Source organism: Pleurodeles waltl, chromosome 10 (assembly GCF_031143425.1).
Source record: "Pleurodeles waltl isolate 20211129_DDA chromosome 10, aPleWal1.hap1.20221129, whole genome shotgun sequence".
Classification (NCBI taxonomy): Eukaryota; Metazoa; Chordata; class Amphibia; order Caudata; family Salamandridae; genus Pleurodeles; species Pleurodeles waltl.
The window spans coordinates 446,905,304-446,932,388 of NC_090449.1; the positions used below are offsets into that span (position 1 = coordinate 446,905,304).

General features: G+C 45.8%; 1 protein-coding gene across 1 annotated transcript in view; it reads right to left on the reverse strand.

Moving 5' to 3' along the window:
* Positions 1-27,085, reverse strand: part of LOC138262427 (acid-sensing ion channel 1C-like) — a 1,178,398-nt gene that overhangs the window by 418,950 nt on the left and 732,363 nt on the right. Inside the window, exon 5 of the mRNA XM_069212327.1 lies at positions 5,406-5,462. Within this exon, the coding sequence (XP_069068428.1) occupies positions 5,406-5,462 (57 nt within the window). The remainder of the gene's footprint in view (positions 1-5,405; positions 5,463-27,085) is intronic.

The following is a 27,085-nucleotide window of genomic DNA, read 5'->3' on the forward strand; positions in this document are numbered from 1 at the left end:
GCAGTACCTGTCCTTACACAAAACAGTCTTCAACCCCCTGGAGTGTGTTTAAGGCCAGGAAAGGCAGGGTCTTGTGCACTACAAATACTTTTCTTTGAAGTTTGCCTACTACAAAGACAGAAATGGATATAAGTACTGGAACTCTGACCCCACAAAGTTAGAGTCCTTATGGACTGAATACATTCTGCCAGGAAGAAGAGCTGGATGCTGTAGGAAGGACTGCCACTCTACTTATTTCTTTGCTGTGCTGGCCTGCTGCTTGCTGCTTCTGTCCAGGGAGTGAAAGGACTGGACTTTGCTTTCTACATACTGTTTCCAAAGGTTCCCCAAGGGCTTGGACTGAGCTTGCCTCCAGTTAACGAGTCTCACGGACCTCAAGGACTTCATTTGCCAGCACCTGGGTTCTCTTGCTGAGAGGCCTGACTTGCCAAGTGGTGCCAAATCCAGTTCCTGGGCCCTTGGGAGTGAATTCTGGTATAACCAAGAAGAAACAAGCACATCGACTCTAGAGCGACTTCGGAAACGGCGCTGCTATCCGACTCCATGCCGCTCCCTGCACCGGAGCCATTGCTCCTGCTGAGTGCAACAGTTGCAACTGATGCCGCACAGTGTGAGTCCCGAGTGCCGTGCCACCGACATCCATGACACCTGACTCCGCAGCAGCACCTGTGGCCCCGTGGTGTGATCGCAACACCCCGAAGTCACACCTTGCTTCCTGACCTGCTGGATTCATCGACCCCGCCTTGTCGTAAGGAACCAAAGCCTTGCCACTGATGCTGCATCACTTCCCCTGCAACTGTAAGGAACCAACACCTCACCTCCCCTGCCTAGCAGTAAGGAACCAATGCCTCACCTCCCCGGTAGCAGTAAGGAACCGACCTGGCACCAGCTCAGCGACACCTCACCTCCCCGACTCCATTCAACATCTTTGTTTCCTCGTTTTCCAAGATACTGTACCTGGGGTCCATGTGACTCCGTAACTGGCTCACATTCCACTGTGAGTGGCATCGGACTGTTGGGAACAACTCCATCAAGACGTCGTGATAGCCCCATTTGGAGCTATTGTGTTTCTAAGCGCTATACTAAGGTTTAATCTGTAAAAATGTGTATCTTTACTTGTGTATGTTGGATTTTTGTCGTTTTGATCTTGTTTTACTATAATATTGGCTATTTTTCTAAGCTGATTTAGAATACTCTTGTGCTATTTTCACTGTGTTACTGTGTGTGTGTGTGTGTGTGTGTGTGTGTGTGTGTGTGTACAAATACTTTACACATTGCCTCTGAGATAATCCTGTCTGCTCGTGCCAAGCTACCAACGGGGTGAGCAGGAGTTATCCGAGAGGGTCCCTACTTGGACAGGGTGCAAATCCATGCCGACTAGAAACCCCATTTCTAAAACATACAAAGAGTGAGCATTTCCCTGTTACAAGTCAATGTAACTTGAACTACTGTGTGGCTGAGTAGTGCATGCAAAGTCCAGGAAGTGAATGCCTTTTTAGGCAACTAAAACAATGACAACAGCACACACAGGGTCCACAAATGGATCTTCACAAAAAAACAAACAAACTGCAAAAAAAGAAGTTGAACACAGATGAATTAGGGAGAAAGAAAGAGGCAAGACAGGGAGTGAAGGCAGAAGGATAAAGCAATAACAAAAAGAGGTATACCTGAGGGAAGATTGACAAAAATAAAAGCTAAATAAGAAAACAAAATATCCAGAGAGAAAGGAAAAAACAAAGGAAACTGAGAGAATAAAGAGTATATACTAGCTAGTGGATTCACTCAGTGGTCTCTGTACAAAAGATACATTTGGGCATTAGCTGCCTAGCCAAATCTTAGTTTTAGATTTAAAAAGAGATATCTATTTTTATTCCATGGCAGTGAAAGTAGCCAGTATCTAATGCTATTTAGAGCAACTGCACTAATAAATTGGTATTAACATATTTCTTACTATAGTACAAACGTCAAATTCCAGTTTATTAACACCGTAGCTTCAAATTCCCATGAGAACGTAATTGTTTACTGCCTTGTGTGTTAGAATTACTTTATGCATGGAAGCAACTCTCCTTATAGTCACAGAGCGTTTTCATTGTTGATCATTGCATCTAAGTTTTGTTTAAATACCTTTTGTTAAAACAAATACACAGGAAAAACACATGGCATAAACCATATATCCATTTGTGCAGAAGTATACCCACTGTTGAGGAAGAGGAGGAACATCATGACCGACTGTAGGCTTCACCTCTAGTCAGTCGTGGCCCGTACCCACATTCAACAATGGTAATGAATAGCATATTCCACTCAGCATATCTGCATTTATGGTCTATGCCTTGCTGTTGCTTATGTGCAGCAGTTATTCTGTTTATTTATGTATGTTTTTGTTTGTGTTGCATCTCTTTATTGGAAGCAAAATAAAGGAACAATACAGCAATAATAGAGCCCGGTCATCCAGGTGGAAAATAGCCCCGTATTGGTAACATACACATCAGAGGTCACAAAATATCAGTGGTCCAAAATCAGGGAGCTCGACCCATTAAACCCCTGAACCCTGGGACACAGTGTAGTGCAGAAGTCTGCAAAAGCGAGCTTTGGCCGTAAGTGGCTGGCGGCAAGTTCTGTGACTTTAAACAATGACCAATACATAGGCATATCAAAGGACATCTTGGGGTATGTACCCCTATATCTAGGTGTGACAACATATCAAAAACGTATTAGCTGGGGTACATAAAAAGATAACCTATGCGCCAAAACCACAGACGCAGTAACTGCAGGCGAAAATGGAGAGTATGCGAGGCCTGGTAGGATGTGGGTAAAAGTGTGTGGGCAAGACCTTCGAGGGGGTGGTGGGGGGGGGGGCTCAATGGGGGCACAGCTGAAACTCAGGGTCAGTTTCCTGATGGGGGCTAATGATTGTCACCCACTGGAAAGTGGTATGCAGTCACGGTGTGGGGGAAAGACAGAATTGGGGAGATGGGGATCAGAGTGAGGGGCTGGAGAAAATGAGGGATGGAGAGCACAACCAGGCCCTGTACTTCGGTCCCGGAGTTGAACCGGTGTTTAGTCCAGCTCGTCCTCTCGGGGGTGTCAGTCTTGGGTGCATCCAAGAACAGCTCCCAGACCTGGAGAAAATCAGTGTTCTATCCTAGATTTTATAAATAGGCAGTACACAAGTCGGGGTACACGCTGGTACACGGTGTTCACCCACTATTTTCACAAGGTAGGCGCTGTTCAGCCTGCCAAGTAGTTGGTACGCACTGTAATATGCTGAACTCGCCCCGTTGTAATGTTTAAATACCACAACACATTCAGCAGAGCCTGCGTGTTGCCTGCTTTCCTTCGTAGCAGCAACGTGCAGGCAGCAGTGAGAGGGCTTTTTTTTTATTTTACATTCGAGCTGGGGAAAAACAAAGGTGCGCTGTTAAGTGGCCATCAGGCCTTCTTTTGTTCTCACTGGAGCCTTGCACCTACCTGCAAATGCAATGCAATGGAGGGAAAACAAAGGCACACAACTTGTTGTCATTTCAAGAGTACTTAAGAGAGTCATGATTTTGACTTTGGTCGGTCCCTGGATATAAGAGATATGCATGCACAGCAAGAATGTCAGATATGCTGGTCTGTTCCTGTATTTACGCAAATAACAATTTAAATATCACTATTTTGTTTTATTTATTTTATAGTGCTACTTACCCCAATGCAGGGTTTCAGGGCGCTTTACATCACATGTACACATTATACATTGACCATAAATCATATAAATGTAAATCTATGCACAGGATGGGTTATGTAGGATAGTGAGGATTACAATGTGTAGAAGTCACATGTCCTTCATAGCTCACTGTGCTGTATTAGAAGGATTACATTTTATGAACTGAAAGTAACAAACGGATGTCCATGTTTAAAAAAAGTAGCCCACTTACCTAGCAACATAAAATAAAAATCTGTCATGATGTGCTTTTCAGGAGAGAGGTTAACCCTCTATGCTACTTTTATTCAAAACCGGGACTAGACACGTCACACATCTCTCCAGCAAATGTGTTAGCCACCACAGAGATTTACGGGGCATACTAAGCTCTTTGCAGCAGGTGCCTTTACCCCATAAGATTTTTTTAAATGAAGTCTTTACAACCAATTAAGCAGAACAGATATATTTACCAAGTTTAACCTTGTGTCAGTTTCTTTGTGGCAGAGATGTAAAAAATAAGTGTTGAAATTGAGGCCCAGATTTGGCATCCTAGTTGTTTCACTTGTTTGGCAAAACTCCAATGCAAAATCTCAATTGCTAAATCTGGTAATTTGCTCAAATGTACTCCTTACAGACCTGCTAAACAAATGTGTGATGTGTTTAGATCAAATTTCACTTCTTGTGATGTCACTTCCTGTCAGCTTATGGATTGTAATGCCACATCCTGTGATGCCACTTGTTATGTCATGTGTTATGATGTCACATGCTGTGATATCACGTGCCATGATATCACTTGCATACTGTCTAGCTAGGGTAGTCCCCCCACTTCTTTTTTTTAGGACTTGTGCCCTGAAATAAGGCATTCATAAGTCGTGGTTTTATACATTTCCACTGGCCATTCCAAATGGGTCGGCTTGTGGGGGAGCGCTAGTGGCACAGGATGCAGCTCTTATGGGCTGTGAGTGCTGTCGACGCAAACGTCTCACTGGGTTGGTCAGGGTAGGTAGATCAGCTGTATGGTGCAGAAAGACTAGTTTTCCAGAGTGTTGGATGGGAATGCCCAATGCAGTAGTCATCCTGGTTTGAAGTGTGGACCAGAACGAGCCAGCTCCTAACTGAGGTAGAGAATGTGAGGCATATCACAATATCCCCCAGGATAGAGTTTCCTGGATGTCCAGTGCCAATCTTGGAATGCCTTGAAAAGTGTATACTTCATCTTCGATTTCTGCACTCCCCTGTCCAGGACTCCAATAATGTCCCTCCAGTCCTCCTCTGCATACTGCGTGTGAAGGAGGTCTTGCCATTTAGGGGTTAAGTAGACCACTAGGGGTTGGGAGTGCAGCTGATGGCTATCAAATTGTAAAACCCCAAGACCATGCTCCATCATTTCGTATTACGCCGCTGCCTTGGGCTATATCAGTTGTTAAAGGCCCTCTCCCTAGTTATAGGCCCTCATATGCGGATAAGGCCTATAACTCAGGTGCAGGACCTTTTTGCCACAGAGACTATACTAGAACACAAGGTGTTAAATTAAATTACATTTACGATTAAATCACAATAACTGGCCCTTGAAGTAAGGCCCAAGTACTGAGAAGTGACTCTAGAATCGAATCTGTGAGGTATTAATCAGTGAGGGTTTTTTTAAGTGTGGCCCATATCTGGTGTGGTAACACAGTAGAGGTGCCATAGAAATAAAACACACTTCACTGACAATGCAGCATACCTAAAGCAGGGTCCGCACAGTCTTTGTACTGCTCTGGTGTGCAGACCGTGGAGTTGCCTGTGTAAAATAAAAAAAAAGAGAACATTATTTGACACCATTGTCCATCAGCATCCTTGTATATCAGTATTCAAGCAGGAATCACAAACCAGAGAATCTCATTTCCACACAGGAATACACTTCAGAGCATGACCTATCACGGAAAAATACCCTCTATTAGCACTTTGGAAGTACCTGTGGCAAGACATTTCACTTCCTTTTTTTTAAGTTTGGGACAGCCTGTTACAATGCCTTTAAAGAATGATAAATGTTTACTAACCAATCCAAGATTATTTGAAACGCTAATAACGAGGAATTTGAAAAGGGTGCCCTTGACATGTAGACAAGTTGGACAAGTAAATACAAGTGGCTAAAATTGCTTTATCTAATATTTCAAAAGTTTTTAAATGTATTAAAGTTATTTCAGTTAGATTATATGTCAGAGGAGCTGATTAAAAGTTATAAAAAGAATGCATAACATTTTGACACACAGTACCATTTTTGGTACTCCATACCCTTTTCAATTTTGGTCAACAATTGTTGCTGGTTTAGTGAAACATTATAAAAGTCCGTCAAAGCTCTTATGATGACATTTTGATATTACAATGATTGAAATCTTTTTATTTAAATAATGCCTAAGATTTCTTTTAATTATGTAATATTATTTGTAATTATTATATTGTTAATAGATCACTAATTTGTATTAACTATCTTTCCACCAAGTTTAAATGTTAGATTTAATTATTGTGTATTATTCTTGCGTTATATAACTATTTTTATCTAATTCTAATTGTATTTTTCTTTATTTAGCTCTCGGTTGTTAATCTTATCTTTCTGTTAATTTATTATTGTGTTAAATATTATTAATAAATAGTAAAATTTAATTGTCATATTACAGTATTATTTCTGTATTACCATTTTACATAGTGCAAGGAAGCATATTCAATAATTACAAAGAAGAGTTCACTTAGAATACAAGGATGCGCACTCAAAGGTTAGAAAAACAAAATTACAATAGAGACGAAACCGTAGTATTATTTAAATAAAAATAAGTAAACAAGCAATGAGTTATAAACATCTAGATACTTTTGTATGTTATTGAATTGCCAGGAAAGATATCTGTGTGTGGTGTGCAAAGAAGAGAACTGTAGATTACTCTCTGAAATGTCGCTGAAACAGAAAACATTTTGAGTGCACTAAACAAAGGGCTTGGCCCTATCTGAGGAGGAACAAAAGTACAGATCTCTGTGGTGTTCCTGGAGAAAGACTATGAGAAAGTATGTTGCTTTTGAAGGTGGGTCTTTCAAGAAGTAATATGTCTGAACATCGAAGAGAGCATGTGCCTCCAGAAATTGATAATTTTTGAGCCTCAGGACTTGGAGTCCTAGAGTGTAGGGTTCTGTGCACTGCGTAGGTCAGTTTAAGTAGACCTAGCAGCCACTGAAATTTGAGTGCGAACTAGGAAGTGTGACCGTTAAGTAGCCAGTTAATGGTGGATGCTGGAATTGTTGCTGCATGAGAAGCTGCCTTTAGAATCGCAAGGCAAATCTATAGAAGACTATAGAGAAGACAGCATCCCACAATCTAGTCTCCATAAAATATGAGACTGTAGCCTGTGTAAACCTAGGGATATTATTAGTTAAATTACATTATATAACACATTATGGTTATAATCAATTATATATATATTTAATGCATTTATAATTTATTAGGTGCTTTATTGCCATTATGTAAATTACATTGTGTGTGGACCAGAAAGCATTCATATAGTCTTAAATAATGCTAGACTAATTGAGAGAGTGTAGGAAAGAATAGGTCAAGGAAATACAATGCAAATGAAGAACACACACACACACACACACACACACAGTTATAGGGTTGTGGACCTTCATAAACATTTTGCATTGAATTTTTCACAACTATCTGCTCCCCGACCATATGCCTGAACAGTCTGGTGCAAGTGTTGCAAGAAACGTAACTGAACTTATATTGCATATTTTCTCAGAATATTTCCTCACGGTGTGCACAGGAATGACAGACATTTTAAGAGAACCTTTTATTTAATGGAAAAAAGTCACAAAAAGAGCACATATTCACAAATTACCTAATTCCCAGCATATGTCCTCTCTGCAATGTGGGATGTAAGATTAGGGATAGAGGGTGCAAGCCAGTACACTTTGCAAATACCTCAAGCTTAGGTGGATAATTTAAAAACACATTTGTCCAAAAGGTTTGTGAGCTAGCTAAACACTATGGTATGTTTGCATTTTTTTACTTCACCTGCATAATCTCTAATGCATAATGCGGTCACTTGATGTTTAATGAACAAGCTTAGAATCCCACATTTAACTTTCAGCAGTTAGGATACAGCGTGGGCCACCTGTGAAATTTCAAACTATGGCAGTCATTATGTACATGGCGGTTCGGCCCGCCATGCCGGCAGTGGCGGCTGAAGCCACATAATGAAGTGGTTGGTGCCGCCAGCGGCAGCCGTCACCCACCGCCATGCTCTCGCCGCCAGGCAGCCTGGCGGCGGGACGAAACACCATCCGCCAGGGTAGCTGCACTACCCCGCGGATAATGTTTCATGTGCCGCCAGCCTTTTCCTTGCTGGATATCCCACCAGGAAAAGGCTGGCGGAGGTGGTGCCCCTGCACTGCCCATGCAGTTTGCATGGGCAGTGCAGGGGACCCCATGCAGGACCCCGTCGTGCATGGACATGTGCGACGGGTGCTGCTGCACCCGCCGCACATCAACATTGGCGGCGGCTCCTCATGGAGCCGCCCTCAATGTTGCGGCCTGGCGGGGAAACATTATACGGCCGGCGGATTTTCCAGGAGGCCGGCGGTCGATGGAAAGACCGCCAGCCTGAACACGGCGGGAAATCCCCCGTGTTCAAAATGACTGCCTATGTGTGTCTTTTTGATACAGTTAATGTTGTGATTTCAACACACCCTCCCCCGCTCCACCAAAGTCATGCCGGGAAGGGACACCTGTTAGATTTTATATGGCATGAGATGGTACGGGTGAACATTTTCACAATTTGTTTCTTTGGTGAACTCAGATTTTGTCACTATCACTCCAATCTAAGCAAATGAATAAACCACGCTAACACCATTAAAAAGGCACCAACTTTTTGAAGTCTCAAAGATCACCAAGTGGGAGGACATGTTCATGTGAATTTTCAAAAACCTTTACACAAAGTTCCTTTTTTTAAACTTTTTGTCTGGGAGAGTTCAGTGCAAGAAACACAACTATTTTAAAACTTTACGCTCTTCCAGAAAGACAAGACAAAACCTCCCACAAGTTTCTTATGGCTATTTGCTTAATGACCCAGGAAAAAAAAGTTTAATTACTGATTTAAACATTTTTGTAACTTTTAAGAGAGTTGGAAAATACGATCACAATACAAAATAAATTACTATATTTTTTCACTAGCTGTTCATGAGAAAATAGCAATTTCAACGTAATGCATTCCACCATTCCACCCCGATCAAAATAAGTGAAAAATACAGCTTTTTTTACAGCTGTGACAAGTGTCCCACATCTGGATTATTCCTCTGTACAAAACACTGTCAACACAAAACCGAAACAGTGTATATAGAATGTGTAAATATGACACTTCCACGCTGGTAGTGAGCTCTGTTTCTAAATATTTGGCAGCACCAAGGAAAATCCGCAGTAGAATCATTACAGATCTTAAATCCACTGGTTGAAGAACGGTTTAGAAGTTAGCGAATTAGCATCCTGTCATAATAGTCTGGGCGAAATCCTTAGTGCGATCTATCAAGGACATAAGACTGTATCTCCGAGCATGTTGTCTAGTGGGTTACCCCAATTGAAGTGACTCATAAGCCCCTTGGCGAATATAATTTTATAAATGGCAAGATGCAATTTATCTGATCAACTTATTTAAGAGAACTGACTAACTTAGGGCTCCATTTTCCACTGATTGACTTCTAACTTTTGTAAACAGGACCTATTGTAGGTAGTTTCTATGTCTTATCTTATGTACAAATCCGTCTTAGAATACTTTATATGTTTTTAACTATTGATTCGTATTATTTTAGCATTTAGCTTCTTGTATAGGGCAAGATCCAGACACTATTTTAAGAGTCTTGTCTTAATTATTTATGAAACTTTTTATGTAGTTTTATGAACCCTTTTTTTATATAAGCAGTTTACTAATTGCTAATGTCTCTTTTTACCTGATGGTCTATGGTTTTTATCCTTCTGTATGTATGATTATTTTTTAATTTCTCAAATGGTCCAAACCTGGACCGAATAAACTATTGATTGATTGATTGAAGTGTCCCACATCTGGTGTGAGTGTGACAATTTGGTGCAAACACTGCACCACAATATGGATAGGAATTAGCCATGCAATGAAAATCACCTGAACTGTGTTTTTGAGCAGCCGAAGACCACCATATGTTGATGATTGTTCTGGTGGTGCCAAGAGCTCAATGCATGCTTTGGCTTCTGTTGGGCCAACAACCCTGGCCCAGGCCCAGACAACAGCACAAATGCTGGTCATTGCTCATACTTTCCTTGACTTTCGTTTCACTCGTTACACAAACCTGATTAACTGGAACAGTCAGGCTTGCATGTGACCAAGGTAAAGCTGAATGTATTTTTTTGTGTTTTTCTAGCATTGCTTTTTATGCCCCAAAAGCCCGACGCCCCTCAGATGAAAGAGAGAGGATGTGGCGTAACAGCCAGAGCTGCCGACCAAGGAGCTGGGGAACTGTTACGTTTTGTTTGGTTCAGCCCACCTGATGCTTCACGGCAGGACTCGCTAGAAGGAGTGGGTGGAGAGATTAAAGTACTACTTCGCAGCAGTGGCATTGGAAAATGAGAGGCATCACCCTATGTCCCTACTCCTAGGAGGTGCGACCATTCAAAAGCTAAGAAGGTCTGTGGCAGAGGAAGGCCCACCTTTCACCTACCAGTCCCTAAAAAGGGCTCGAAGTCGCTTGCAAACCCGGACTACAAAGATTTCCTCCAAAGGCAAGACAAGCCAGGCAACTTCCAAAAAGTCCATAGACCCTTTCTATGAAAGGTTGAAGAAAATTGCCAGTACACGCACACTGCCAGATGTGGAGGATGAAATTTGTGTGCAGTTCATACAAGGATACGCCTCAGTCAAACTCACAGAAAACATCCTAAAGGTACCAGGGATGTCCATGACCAATATTCTTATGAACAAAGGAACTCTCAAAAGTGTGCACTGTGCACATGGATACAGCATTACAGCATCAGATCAAAACAGAGTCAGTAAATGCAGTGATGCATGCAGCTGCAGAAAAAAAAAAGACTCATCAAAGCACCAAGACATGCTACATGTATGGAGGGCCATACCCTCACCAAGGGCCATGCCCTGCCCAAGGCAAGAAGTGCTCTCATTGTAACAAACTGAACCACTTTGCCAAGGTATGCCGGTTGTCGGCACGTCAGAGTCAACAGAAGCACAAACCAGTTAATCTAGCACAGCCACTGGTGGGCATAGAAGAGGAGGACAACATGGTGATGATGACAGAATCGAAGGAACCGTTCACATTGTGCACGCCATGCAACCAGACGGGCATCTGCAAAGACGCATACTGAAGTGTACCATACTACTCTCTGGCCACCAAGTGCCCGCTCTGATTGACACAGGGGCATCTATAAACATCCTGGTGCGGTCAGTATTGCAAACCCTACCAATACAGCCACACCTACGTACCACAACCACAAGAGTGTATGCTTTTGGATCATCCGCACCTTTGCCGTTGGCAGGGGTGTTCACAGCTGACATCGCTCATGAGGAACAAGCTATACGCAGCAAGACAGGGTCAGGGATGCTGCTGAGCTGCAAGATGGGAGAGCAATTCAATCTCATCTCTTTTGTGTTCAGTGTCCATCATCACGTACACACCAAAGGAACGCAGTGAAGTCAGGATATGTGTTGACATGCACCTACCCAACCTGGCTATCAAACGTGAGCGACACCAAATGCTCACTGTAGATGACATCGTTGCCGTAGTAAGTGGATCAATATGGTTCTCGAAAATGGATCTGCGAGCTGGGTATCGTCAGTTGCTGTTAGCTCCGGAACCAAAAGCCATCACAACCTTCTCCACTCATGTTGGCCTAAGAAGATACAAATGTCTCAGTTTTGGCATATCAAGTGCAGCTGAAGTTTTCCAGGGCACTATTCGTAGGGTGCTAGCAGGACTACAAGGAATCGTCAACGTCAGGGATGACATCCTGGTACACACACCTACCACTGAGTCACACCTTGAACGTCTGTAAGGAACCTTCAAACGACTATGCGAGTGTGGGCTCATGCTACACCAGGAGAAATGTGCGTTCTTACAAAGAGAAATCGCCTTCTTTGGCTATCGGTTCTCAGGGGAAGGAGTCATGCCTGACCCATCCAAAGTGCGGGACATTCAATCAGATCCGTCACCTATCAACACATCAGGTGTCCACAGTTTTTTAGGAACGGTCACCATCTGTGTGGGCGTTTTATCAAAAATCTCACCGCTCTGGCCGCCCCATCAAGAGAACTGACAAAAGTCAATTCTATGTGGAAATGGGACCCTGATCAGGAAGTGGCATGCCAAGCCACCAAGATGGTATTGTCCAAAGACACCACACTGGTCTACTTTGAGCCAAACAAGGAATCTGAGCTGGCAGTGGGTGCCAGTCCCATGGGCCTAGGGGCTGTCCTGTTTCAGAAGCAGAATGATGGGGAGTGGGCCCCTGTAGCCTATACTAGCTGGGCACTAACTGACACAGAACAGCAGTACTCCCATATTGAGAAAGAGGCCATTGTGGTACACTGTGGCTGTTGCTACTTTCATCTCTATCTCTACAGCCAGTCATTCCTTGTCCTCACAGACCACAAGCCACGCATACCCCTCTTTAATGGCTCCTCATCTAAGCCACCTCCCAGGATCGAAAAGTGGATCTTACAACTTCAGGACTACTGATTTTCAGTGGTATATGGACCAGGGTCCCAAAATCCGTCCACCTGTCTCGGCAAGACCTGCCACCCCTTGCAAAGCTTCTGAGGCCAAAGAGGTGAAAGAATATGTGCGTCTGATGGTCGAGTGATCTAGGCCGCTTCCCATCTCAGTAGATGATCTCATGTCAGTGACGGCCACTGATGAACGTCTCCAGTTAGCTGTATGCACCATTGCTTCTGGGAATTGGCACCTGCTCCTCCACCATGTGCCTCGAAGGACAGAAGAAGCAAAATGTACTCTGTTGTCACTATACAAGATCCAACACGAGTTAGCTATCTCCTCAGAGGGATGCCTTCTAAGAGGTCCATGACTAGTGAGTCCAATATCACTGCAGCAGCAAGTTGTGGAGTGGGCGCATTAGTCACACCAAGAAGTGGTCAAGACAAAGGCCCTCATTCTGACCTTGGCGGGCGGCGGAGGCCGCCCGCCAAAGTCCCGCCGTCAGGTTACCGTTCCGCGGTCGAAAGACCGCGGCGGTAATTCTGACTTTCCCGCTGGGCTGGCGGGCGGTCGCCTTCAGACCGCCCGCCAGCCCAGCGGGAAAGAGGCTTCCACGATGAAGCCGGCTCGGAATCGAGCCGGCGGAGTGGAAGCTGTGTGACGGGTGCAGTTGCACCCGTCGCGTATTTCACTGTCTGCGCAGCAGACAGTGAAATACATGTAGGGGCCCTCTTACGGGGGCCCCTGCAATGCCCATGCCAGTGGCATGGGCACTGCAGGGGCCCCCAGGGGCCCCGCGACCCCCCCCTACCGCCATCCGGATCCCGGCGGTCGGACCGCCGGGATCTGGATGGCGGTAGGGGGGGTCGGAATCCCTGCGGCGGTGCAGCAAGCTGCGCCGCCGTGGAGGATTCAATGGGGCGGCGGTACACTGGCGGGAGCCCGCCAGTGGTGCCGGTCCGACCGCGGCCCCATTGGAGCACCGCCGGCCTGTCGGCGGTGCTCCCGCGGTCCTCCGCCCTGGCGGTCTTTGACCGCCAGGGTCAGAATGACCGCCAAAGTCTCGGCTCCGAACTAAAGTGTGGTTCCCCGGACTAGACCATAAAGTTGAACATGCCATGAAGCAGTGCTCTATGTGCTGAGCTGTTGGTCCAGCAGAACCACCTGCGCCAATCATTATGGAGACGATCCTTTCAGTACCCTGGTTTAGAGCCAGTGCCAGATTTGTGACTTTGCAGGATGGTCGACAAATGCTTGTGGTGGTAGATGACTTTTCAAAATACCTGGAAGTGGAGATCATGGATTCCATCACCACCGCTCAAACTGTTCCTCATCTGGAGAATATAATGGCCACTCACGGGCTCCTGAATGAGCTCAGAACTGACAATGGACCCCCCTTTTCAAGTCAGGAATTTACTGAATATCTGAAATCCTGTGGCGTTGCCCACAGGAGATTAACTCCTCAGTGGCCCCAGGCAAATGGTGAAGCAGAATGTTTCATGAGAACTCTTAACAAAGTTCTACGAATTGTGGTGGCCAACAATCGGAGTGTGGAGTGTGCAATCTATGGCTTCCTATGTGAGTACCGACTGACTCCTCACGCCTCGACAGGTGCCCTGCTGAGCACCGTATGCATGAACAGAATGGTAGGAGACACAATTCCGCATTTGAAGGAATCTTCCAAGGTGGTCGATCAAATAGCTGAGGCCTTACCGAGGCATAGAGACCTGCACGACTGCATATCAAAGCGGAGATGTGCCAAGCCACGGGAGCTCCGCATCAGTGATCGACGTTCAGGGAGAAAATTCTTGCCTTCCTTTTCCTTTCGAAAAGGATCCATGGACCATGAGTGTCAGCAAGGGTACAACGATCACAGCCTGGAAGGGCAGAGAATCCATCACAATAAACATCTTATTTTTCTAACTGTACTGACAGCCTTAAGCTAAGTCAGTGAATACTGAAATCGCTGCAGGTAACAATTTGGTCGAAAGCGACAATCTCCGAACAATGGATCAGCCTGGTCGGCTCTCTATGTCTCCCCCTCATTCACAGAATGAGACTGTTACCCAGTCCCAGGGTGGGGCTGCCTACGTACTTACATCGTATGCCACGTTCCACGAAGGGAGCATGGCAGAAAAAAATTATCCCCAGCACCCAAGACAGGTTGTGGAGCGATATAACCTGCAGTCTCGACCAGTGACAATTACCCTCAAGGAGTTTGCACTAACTTGAGTCACTATGAGCTGATATGAGAATGAAATAATCTTAGGACTCTGGTGGCACTCATGCCACCTTTGGAGATTCTTACTCTGAATCCTCCTATGTGCCAATGGGGGAGGCATGAAGAACTGTGTTATGTGTGTTTTTTTCCTGGATATAGGAGAAATGTTATGTTTTGTTTGGTTTAGCCCACCTGGCACTCCATGGCAGGGGGATTGTTGTAGCACACCCTGCCTTCTCTGGACATGATGGTAATGTCCGTGACGTGGGCAGAGAAGGTAATAAATGGCCCGGGGACTTGGCACCAAAACAGTACAGAACATGTCTGTGTCTCATTTAAGTGCAGTGCCTTACAATAAACTGTGCGACCTGATAGGAAACCAGGTTTGAGTCTCAGCATTGGATACACAGTCTGTGATTCTGGGCACATCACTTAATCTCTCAGTGCCTAGTAAAAATTATTGTGTCCTTGTGTAACTTGACATGTGCTCATGTAAACCGCTGCAATACCTACAGGTTGAGTTTGCGCTATATAAAACTACCCAAAAATACAAAAGACGAGCTGTAACTGGCTACCAGCTGCCCTTCTCACAGCTTTGTTTTGCGTTGTCAGATCAGTCGCTGATCTCAGAGAAGGGGACTGCAGCTAAGTAATAGAAAAAAATAAGTAAAGGACCCAAAAAGTAAAAAGGTTATGGTTCATGAGGAGAATGGTCACGCCAGAGGCTGCTGGTGTTCAAGGGCTAAGGGGCTGCGTCCCTAGCCTTTTCTGGCCTCTCTAGTGAAGCATATATTTAATTACATGATGAAAGTAAAACATTTTCTGCACAACATTTTCCGAGTGAAAGTTGTGCACTTTGAAAAGTCCCACTGCGCTTGCGTGAGTATGTGGCTGAAAGCTGCACAGTAGGGCTGACAGGGCTTGCCCACGCAAAGCCCTTACATTTTCTCAGAACGCAGTGACGTTCCTGGCTTATCTCCTCCTCCACCAGAAGCCCTGATAGTAAACAGCCTGGAGCGTTTTTTGTTCAGCCCGGGTTTCTGAAAACTTCATGCCACTCCGATTTTATTATCCACCCTTTCCTATATACTCAAATGGTGGGGTGTGATCAGAAGGGTCTACGTACCAGAGGTCACATTTTATTAAAGGAATGTAGCATTGTGCAAACAAAATCCCCTTTTCCTGCATTACAAGCAGTCTGTGGAAGAGAAATTGAATAAATACAATAAATAACTCCATCCAGGGCTCTCTGGGAGACAGGAGTGTGACCTGAAGACCTCGAATCATAAATATGCCAAAGTCAACCCTGCACACAAGTAAGTTGGAGCTCTTTCTTTTTTACAGACAATAAGAAAAAAATCTGTTCTCTCATCTCTCCTCTCCCTTCCCTTCACTGCCTCTGTAGGTGATTTTCTCTCTCTCAAAGGCAGTAATGGTTCCAGTAATTTATCATGGCTAGTTATTCTCGTTTTATTCCTTCTGCAGACTAATGACGTGATATGTCATATTAAACATGTAATCTGCAGCTCAAATAAACGTGTAGCTTTTATCACTGAAACTGCTGGATACTGGATGGGTGAAGCAATGTGTGTTTATTTGAATAAGTGTTTGCAGGGCTTGACTGAGTGGCTGAGAAAATTTGGGTGTCTGCGTATAAGGGTTGTGTGAATGGCAGTGGATGACAATGTGGATGAGTGAATGGGTAGGCAACCAAAGGCAGTGGGTGAGTAGGTGAATGGAAATAAGTGGGTAGTGAGGCTCACTCACAAGGTGCAATTCCGTCTTGTATTTGTGCCCCACCACTGCTTTGAGTCACCAGCCACCACTGGGTCAAGCAGAGGACCAAAGTTCTGATAGTGACATGGGGAGGGCTAGGGGTTAGGCACCCATCACCGAAGGGCCAATTAAGAGTTTAGTTTGACCTTAGGTTGGTGAACTTGGCAAAAACGAAATGGAATGTAAAACGATTACAGAATGAGTTCGGAGAAATACTGGAGGCAATTTTAGGACATTCTGTGGTAAATTGTGTATTGTAAATGACAGCAAATAGTGCACTTAAAATTCTGTTTTATCCCAGGCATCAATGAAATTTAAAGGGCGATCTAATAGAATGGGAACACAGAGTGCAGACATACATGAATATAAAAATACAAGCATACATGCTCATTCGCACAGTCAGACAGCCAAGCAGGGGCTGTTCATGGTTTCTGAAGAAGAGTTCCATTTGGAACAGCCAATCGGAAAACAAGGTAAACATGAACCACTGGGGTGATGTGAACAGGGCTCAGAGGGATGCCTGTGGACTGGTTATGGTTAATGGGATCTTACAGTGTCATCTTAAGAATTTTGGGTGCCCTAGGCAAGACTTATTTTGGGGACCCAGGCAGCAAATACATTTTATACTTCAAGTCAGTATAATGCCATACAATACCAAATTGTATGTTAAATTTTAACAGGGTCACACAAAATATTTGAAATATGTCTTGCCAATGATGCCTTCAAATTACACTGTATAGTGAGTCAGGTGGAGAGGTAAGTAGAGAGGTTTGGAGGGAAGAATACAGGGAGTGCAGAATTATTAGGCAAATGAGTGTTTTGACCACATCATCCTCTTTATGTTGTCTTACTCCAAGCTGTATAGGCTCGAAAGCCTACTACCAATTAAGCATATTAGGTGATGTGCATCTCTGTAATGAGAAGGGGTGTGGTCTAATGACATCAACACCCTATATCAGGTGTGCATAATTATTAGGCAACTTCCTTTCCTTTGGCAAAATGGGTCAAAAGAAGGACTTGACAGGCTCAGAAAAGTCAAAAATAGTGAGATATCTTGCAGAGGGATGCAGCACTCTTAAAATTGCAAAGCTTCTGAAGCGTGATCATCGAACAATCAAGCGTTTCATTCAAAATAGTCAACAGGGTCGCAAGAAGCGTGTGGAAAAACCAAGGCGCAAAATAACTGCCCATGAACTGAGAAAAGTCAAGCGTGCAGCTGCCACTATGCCACTTGCCACCAGTTTGGCCATATTTCAGAGCTGAAACATCACTGGAGTGCCCAAAAGCACAAGGTGTGCAATACTCAGAGACATGGCCAAGGTAAGAAAGGCTGAAAGACGACCACCACTGAACAAGACACACAAGCTGAAACGTCAAGACTGGGCCAATAAATATCTCAAGACTGATTTTTCTAAGGTTTTATGGACTGATGAAATGAGAGTGAGTCTTGATGGGCCAGATGGATGGGCCCGTGGCTGGATTGGTAAAGGGCAGAGAGCTCCAGTCCGACTCAGACGCCAGCAAGGTGGAGGTGGAGTACTGGTTTGGGCTGGTATCATCAAAGATGAGCTTGTGGGGCCTTTTCGGGTTGAGGATGGAGTCAAGCTCAACTCCCAGTCCTACTGCCAGTTCCTGGAAGACACCTTCTTCAAGCAGTGGTACAGGAAGAAGTCTGCATCCTTCAAGAAAAACATGATTTTCATGCAGGACAATGCTCCATCACACGCGTCCAAGTACTCCACAGCGTGGCTGGCAAGAAAGGGTATAAAAGAAGGAAATCTAATGACATGGCCTCCTTATTCACCTGATCTGAACCCCATTGAGAACCTGTGGTCCATCATCAAATGTGAGATTTACAAGGAGGGAAAACAGTACACCTCTCTGAACAGTGTCTGGGAGGCTGTGGTTGCTGCTGCACGCAATGTTGAAGGTGAACAGATCAAAACACTGACAGAATCCATGGATGGCAGGCTTTTGAGTGTCCTTGCAAAGAAAGGTGGCTATATTGGTCACTGATTTGTTTTTGTTTTGTTTTTGAATGTCAGAAATGTATATTTGTGAATGTTGAGATGTTATATTGGTTTCACTGGTAATAATAAATAATTGAAATGGGTATATATATTTTTTTTTGTTAAGTTGCCTAATAATTATGCACAGTAATAGTCACCTGCACACACAGATATCCCCCTAACATAGCTAAAACTAAAAACAAACTAAAAACTACTTCCAAAAATATTCAGCTTTGATATTAATGAGTTTTTTGGGTTAATTGAGAACATGGTTGTTGTTCAATAATAACATTAATCCTCAAAAATACAACTTGCCTAATAATTCTGCACTCCCTGTAGAACAGACAGTGGTCCAAGATGGAGAAGTTCATTTTTCAGAGGGGCCCCTTAGAAGGTTAGGGCCGTGAGCAACTTCCCACTCTGGCCAAGCCTTAAACCATTCTCTGGGATCTTATCACGAGTTCCAGTACTAGGACAAGGACAGTGAGTGTTGTTGCCACAGGTTTAAGTCCAGACTCCACTCTGTGCTGACTTTGGCCCTCATTATGACCCCGGAGGTCCATGGACCGCTAGCGCTGCTGTGGCAGTCTCACCGCCACGGGCACGCCATATTGTGATGCAGCGGTTTGGCCACTGCCAAACCGATGTGACCCCTGTGAGAAAGTAGCCTCTTTCTAGCCTTGTTACCCCCACTTTTGGCCTGTTTGTGAGTGTATGTCAGGGTGTTTTCACTGTCTCATTGGGATCCTGCTAGCCAGGGCCCAGTGCTCATAGTGAAAACCCTATGTTTTCAGTATGTTTGTTATGTGTCACTGGGACCCCTGCTAACTAAGACCCCAGTGCTCATAAGTTTGTGACCTATATGTATGTGTTCCCTGTGTGATGCCTAACTCTCTGCTAACCAGAACCTCAGTGGTTATGCTCTCTCTATACAAATTGTCACTAACAGGCTAGTGACCAATTTCACTAATTCATATTGGCATACTGGAACACCCTTATAATTCCCTAGTATATGGTACTGAGGTACCCAGGGTATTGGGGTTCCAGGAGATCCCTATGGGCTGCAGCATTTCTTTTGCCACCCATAGGGAGCTCTGACAATTATTACACAGGCCTGCCACTGCAGCCTGAGTGAAATAACGTCCACGTTATTTCACAGCCTTTTACCACTGTACTTAAGTAACTTATAAGTCACCTATATGTCTAACCTTTACCTGGTAACGGTTGGGTGCTAAGTTAATTAGTGTGTGGGCACCCTGGCACTAGCCAAGGTGCCCCCACATTGTTCAGGGCAAATTCCCCAGACTTTGTGAGTGCGGGGACACCATTACACACGCGCACTATACATAGGTCACTACCTATGTATAGCTTCACAATGGTAACTCCGAACATGGCCATGTAACATGTCTAAGATCATGGAATTGCCACCCCAATGCCATCCTGGCATTGGGGAGACAATTCCATGATCCCCCGAGTCTCTAGCACAGACCCGGGTACTGCCAAACTACCTTTCCCGGGGTTTCACTGCGGCTGCTGCTGCTGGCAACCCCTCAGACAGGTTCCTGCCCTCCTGGGGTCCAGCCAGGCTTGGCCCAGGAAGGCAGAACAAAGGACTTCCTCAGAGAGAGGGTGTTACACCCTCTCCCTTTGGAAAAAGGTGTCAGGGCTGGGGAGGAGTAGCCTCCCCCAGCCTCTGGAAATGCTTTGATGGGCACAGATGGTGCCCATCCCTGCATAAGCCAGTCTGCACCGGTTCAGGGATCCCCCAGCCCTGCTCTGGCGCGAAACTGGACAAAGGAAAGGGGAGTGACCACTCCCCTGACCTGCACCTCCCCTGGAAGGTGCCCAGAGCTCCTCCAGTGTGCTCCAGACCTCTGCCATCTTGGAAACAGAGGTGCTGCTGGCACACTGAACTGCTCTGAGTGGCCAGTGCCAGTAGGTGACGTCAGAGACTCCTTCTGATAGGCTCTTACCTGTGTTGCTAGCCTATCCTCCTTCCTAAGTAGCCAAACCTCCTTTTCTGGCTATTTAGGGTCTCTGCTTTGGGGAATTCTTTAGATAACGAATGCAAGAGCTCATCAGAGTTCCTCTGCATCTCTCTCTTCACCTTCTGCCAAGGAATCGACCGCTGACTGCTCTGGATGCCTGCAAAACTGCAACAAAGTAGCTAAGACGAATACTGCAACCTTGTATCGCTGATCCGGCCGCCTTCTTGACTGTTTTCCTGGTGGTGCATGCTGTGGGGGTAGTCTGCCTCCTCTCTGCACTAGAAGCTCCGAAGAAATCTCCCGTGGGTCGACGGAATCTTCCCCCTGCAACCGCAGGCACCAAAAGACTGCGGTCACCTCTCAGCACGACGAGCGTGGTCCCTGGAACTCAGCAACTCTGTCCAAGTGACTCCCACAGTCCAGTGACTCTTCAGTCCAAGTTTGGTCGAGGTAAGTCCTTGCCTCCCCACGCTAGACTGCATTGCTGGGTACCACGTGATTTGCAGCTGCTCCGGCTCCTGTGCACTCTTCCAGGATTTCCTTTGTGCACAGCCAAGCCTGGGTCCCCGACACTCTAACCTGCAGTGCACAAACTCCTGAGTTGTCCTCCGGCGTCGTGGGACCTTCTTTTGTGACTTCGGGTGAGCTCCGGTTCACTCTTCTTCGTAGTGCCTGTTCCGGCACTTCTGCGGGAGCTGCTTGCTTCTGAGTGGGCTCTTTGTCTTGCTGGACGCCCCCTCTGTCTCCTCACGCAATTGGTGACATCCTGGTCCCTCCTGGGCCACAGCAGCATCCAAAAACTCTAACCCCGACCCTTGCAGCTAGCAAGGCTAGTTTGCGGTCTTTCTGCACGGAAACACCTCTGCAAGCTTCTTCACGACATGGGACATCCATCCTCCAAAGAAGAAGTTTCTAGCCCTCTTCGTTCTTGCAGAATCCACAGCTTCTACCATCCGGTGGCAGCTTCTTTGCACCCACAGCTGGCATTTCCTGGGCATCTGCCCACTCCCGACTTGATCGTGACTCTTGGACTTGGTCCCCTTGTTCCACAGGTACTCTCGTCCGGAAATCCATTGTTGTTGCATTGCTGGTGTTGGTCTTCCTTGCAGAATTCCCCTATCACAACTTCTGTGCTCTCTGGGGAACTTCCGTGCACTTTGCACCCACTTTTCAGGGTCTTGGGGTGGGCTATTTTTCTAACCCTCACTGTTTTCTTACAGTCCCAGCGACCCTCTACAAGCTCACATAGGTTTGGGGTCCATTCGTGGTTCGCATTCCACTTCTAGAGTATATGGTTTGTGTTGCCCATATACCTATGTGCTCCCATTGCAATCTATTGTGACTGTACATTGCTTGCATTGCTTTCTATTGCTGTTACTGCATATTTTTGGTATTGTGTACCTATATCTTGTGTATATTTGCTATCCTCATACTGAGGGTACTCACTGAGATACTTTGGCATATTGTCATAAAAATAAAGTACCTTTATTTTTAGTATATCTGTGTATTGTGTTTTCTTATGATATTGTGCATATGACACCAGTGGTATAGTAGGAGCTTTACACGCCTCCTAGTTCAGCCTAAGCTGCTCTGCTAAGCTACCTTTTCTATCAGCCAAAGCTGATAGACACCTCTTCCACACTAATAAGGGATAACTGGACCTGGTGCAGAGTGTAAGTACCCCTTGGTACCACTACAAACCAGGCCAGCCTTCTACAACCGCGCCCATCCCCAGCTTTTCCACGGCCCGCCGGGCTGGAGGTTTCCACCTGCAACCCAGCGGGAGTCCGATAACCCCTGAGGTTATTCCGACTCAGGACACCTCCAGCATTTTCTGACAGTCTCATTGCCATAAAATGCTGGCGGTAAAGTATCCAGATGACAGGAACTTGCGTTCCTGTCACCAGGATACCCCCTAAACAGCTCCACACACACAGGCATGCATGCATCCACACATACAGTCACACATAGACAGCCCCCCACACGCACTCACAACATTCACCGCCATAGACACGCATACATACCCATACACAAGCATACACTCGCCATCCCCGACCCCCTCCCTCCAACTACATCCATACATACACGCACCTGCATGCACTCACTCACACCCCCCTTACACATTCATCCATGCACACCTCCCCCATCCCCATGCATACACACACGCATCACCATCGCTACATTTACCCACAGGCATGGCACGCATACACACACACACCAATTCACCCACCCCACTCCCCTTGCAGACGGCACTTACCTCATCCAATGAGGTGCTCCTCTGTTACGGGATGGGACCAGCGCTCCCACCGCCACGTCACCATAAGACCGCCACACAGAATTACTGGTTGTAATTCTGTGTGTGGTCTTTTCCTGGTGTGGCGGTGCCGGCACTGGAACCGCCTAAGCACCACCAACCGCGCAATGTATGCTGCCGGATATCCAACCACCTGGCTGGTCTTCCGGCAGCCGCAGTGGTCTCGGCAAAAGACCGCCGCAGTCATAATGATGGCCTTTGTCTCTTCCCATGTGTTTTTTGTTTTTTGCTGGTTAAGTGATTTAGGGACAGATGTAGCAAAGGATTTTACCCATTCTGTGTCTATGGGAAAATTCGTTGGTACATATGGCCCTAAGTGACAGAAATTGCATTCAAAGTGAATTCTCAGCCACCTACAGAAAGACCAGCTCCTTTACCTCACTGCATGCTGCAGGCCCAGCTGTCTGCTCCACCTTGTCAGACAGACCGCAAGTTTTCGGGTGCTTATCAATGGTGCATCATTTATCCAAATGCATCCTGGCTCTAGTAGTTAAAAAAAACACAAAAACAGGATAACCACTACTAAGTCTTCCATTATGCTTACCAAGATAGTGCTGACCTGACAAATTTGCACCCGAAATTACTGAAACCTTGGCTCTCCTGGGGGTTACATCAGAATTTGGTGCTACTGCACTGACGTCCACCTCCCATTCCAGAATTCTGGGCCTCTTCTGAGTACAAATTCTTTAAATTTGGAAAAGCGAATTTTTCATCAGAAAACATACTGTAATTTTCCTGGAGGTAATATTGCATTCTATACATATGGCACACATTTCTCAGCATTCAGAAATATGTTGGCAAGAAAAATAGGTCTGGGTGAGGTTGACTCCCCTGGCATCGGGGGCACTTACAGCTGCTAGCTGGCAAAGGAAAAATTGAGTGGCTGCATTATTTCCTGTAAAGCAATAGGGTCTATAAAGCAGGATTTGTCCATACTGACCACCACTTCTGCAGAATGACCATTCTGTAAGAAGAGCACATCCATCCCTCTCCCAACCCCAGTCCCAGCAGTTGGAGCATGGTAGGAAGTAGGTTGCAGTAGATGTGGTTCAGAATCCTACTTTCTGCTTATCTCTGTCTTTCTTAACCTATCTTGTTACATAGAGGTATGTGAGCCAGACAATTCGTGGGAATGAGCCAAGCCAAAGCCGAACCAGTGGCCTGGCTTTGCACTAAGAGCCCACGTACAAGCCGAACCCACAAAAAAAATCAACAACAAAAAAATCAGCAAAAGCAGCCACAACATGACATAAAATGGAAAGCAACTAGAAGAAAAGTGGGAGAGGGCAGGGTCCACTTATCTTGCTGGTCTGTAATGGTGCAGTGCTCTCCTCCCTCTGGATAAGGATGAATGAACAGTGCTGCAGAGTTCAATGCACCTCAATCCTAGACCTTGCCTCCCAGAGCCCCCATTTATTCCCTCCCATTTGATATGCAGTGCACCATTTGGAGGATTGTCAAATGCAGAATTCTGACAGCTGTGACTGTGCTGGTGATTGTAGCAGAACCAAGGGAGGGGGGGTGGAATGTTACACCCTCCTTAAGTTTCCTGCTTAGCCAAATGCCCATCAAAATGCAGCATTCTTTTCTCTTCGAATTCCTTTCAGTAAAATATAATAGCTCTTTTGAGGCCCATCACTCACAGTTCTTACACTTCCCCGACCTTTGAGGGTGTGGATAGAGTGAGTAATTGAAAATTCAAAGGGGCCCCTGAATTGGCGCTGGCTTCCACAGATTGACACCTTTCCAAAAGAAAACTACTGTCCATTTGTCCATGTTTAAAGTCTCTGCAAAGGCTGGGGCATTATACTTGAAGAGAACTTCATGTTACATTTTTTGTATTTATTTATAACATGACTCTTTCTGGTTTTGTTACCTTACTTACCAGTCTGGGATCATTAGGGCAGCTCTAGAGCACCTATTAAAGTGCTTTCTGCTTGTATTTTCTGTTTAAGGGATGTGACATTAGTGCCAGAGCTCCTTACTGTGAAACACGGGTTCCAGGTTCATGTATCTGCATCGGCTCAGAATCCTGTGATTCTGGACAAATCACTCAATCTCCTCATGCACAAAAGAACAAGCAGCTGGCCTTGTATAATGTAACTGGTGCTCATGTACACAATTCCAATATTATAGGGTCGAGTTCAGGCTATAAGTATGCCTGCTATAGGTATTCATATGGTGGGGCCATGATTAGTCGCTTTATTTTTCTACACAGGGGTGCACTCTTCACCTTTCACAGGCTGTTGTCAGTGGGATCCTGGACTGCTGGCAAGGAATTCGTGGACGGATCATTATAAGGAAGAGCCGTTGCAGCAGGGTTTGCTGCTGCTGGCGACTCTAAGTCCCATAACCCCCTCTGCTGCATCACCTGCAGCCCATCTGCACCACATAAGGCGCGCTACAGTCCGGTTGCTTGGGAGCTGTGATCCGCCTCTTTAGTTTTCTGCTCAGGGGTGCGCTCTTCGTTTACGGGCTGACATGAGAGGTATCCTGGACTACTGGCTGGGGATTTGTGGACGGAACATCATCAGAGGGAGCTGTTAAAGCAGAGTTCGCTGCCGCTGGGGACTCCAAGTCCCATGACCCCTTCTGCTGCATCCCCTGAAGCCAAACTGCACCACATAAGGCGCGCTGCAGCCCCGCTTCTTGGGGCCGTGATCAGCTGCTGTAGTTTTCTGCACAGGGGTGCGCTCTTCACCCCTCACGGGTTGACATGAGAGAGATCCTGGACTGCTGGCTGGGGATTCGTGGACGGAGTATCATCAGGGGGAGCTATTAAAGCAGAGTTCGCTACCGCTGGGGTCTCTAAGTCCCATAACCCCCTCTGCTGCATCACCTGAAGCCAATCTCTGCACCCCCCTCCTCCAATAAGACACGCTGTAGTCACGTTGCTTTGGGGCCGTCATCAGCCGCTTTCGTTTTCTGCCCAGGGGTGGGCCCTTCACGGGATGACAAGAGAAGGATCCTGGAGTGATTGCAAGGAATTCGTGGATGGAACTCTGCAAGGTACTGTTGTTTGCTATTTTGTCTTTCTCTCATGCCTGTCCACTATGTTTGTAATTTGATGGGGCTGACGATGGTTATTTGACTTTCTGTATGCAAGTCCATGGCTGACTTTTGATAAAGACAAGCCATGCCTTGCTTTATGGCTGATTTCTGATTATGGGGAAAAGGAGGGCTGTGGAGGGGGGTCAGGGCAACAAAAATAAAAAAAACTAAGAAATATTGTAAAACTGCTTGGGACAACTGCGTTTTAAATAGACTAGACAATCTACTGTCTGAATGTGAACATATTTTAGATTCAGATCCGATTGTGCTTCACCCTAGTTCCCTCAATTGCCCACCCATGACTGCCGTACGGAATCAGAATACGATTCCTGGGATGCTTACTAGATCCACGAACCAGAGGCAGGGATTTACAACTAATGCCCAAACTGCACTTTGGTGCTTTCCCTTTCTGTTCCCCACGTTTCCCCGTCCTTAGTTTGTCCTGGTGGGGCTTCCACTTTTACTTGCACAAATAGCTTTTCTCTGCTGTCTGACCCAACCCTTGAGGAGGAATTTAACCCTGTACTGTCTAGCACAGTGCTTAATTTGTATATAAAAACGTGCCGGTGCCCAAAGCCTCCCCGTAAACACGCAGCTGCTGCAATTAAATGTGGGCACACGGAATACTGAGGCGGCGTAATCCTGAAGCCATCTCGGGCGCTTCAATCCATATGAAGCCACTCCCTGCCCCTTCAACTCACTCTTGCAGCTTTCTACGTTCTCCCTTTGTGACGCTTTTTCGTTTTTCCCTTCCTCCATCCTTCCCATAAGTGTCTTTTACTCGCAGCAAATGCTTGAGGCAGAAGAATAAGCCCCGGCCCTCAAAAATAGGTGCTGGTGCTCAGCACCGGAAACAACAAGCACAAATTAGGCACTGCTCTGGCACCAACTTTCCACATTGTATTGACGATCCACTAATGCCTAGCTCTGCCACTGCGAGGGGGGTCACCCTCATTTCTCTTGTACCACGATTGAAGGACAAAGTGGGTGCACTAAAACTACCGGCCTTTTATTTGACTAGCATAGTGAGCCAGTTAACAGGTCCTAACTGCGCCCCTCCAATAACATCGTCCCTACCTTCCACCACCTCCTCCTTTCCCCTTCCCTCTAGGCCATTGCCTCCTTCTTCTTGCACACAGGTGGGCCCTATTAAACCAGGGACACCAGCTGCTTTATCTAAAGGACATGTTATTTCCTTAGCTAAGCCTAATGTGTGTACAGCTGGCTTAGGGTGTGTGCAAAATACTGTCACTTATAGTATCTTCCACTCGCGAGAATATAATGATTCTATTAAACACGTCATTGCCCAGACTGGGTTGTCCATAGCAGGAG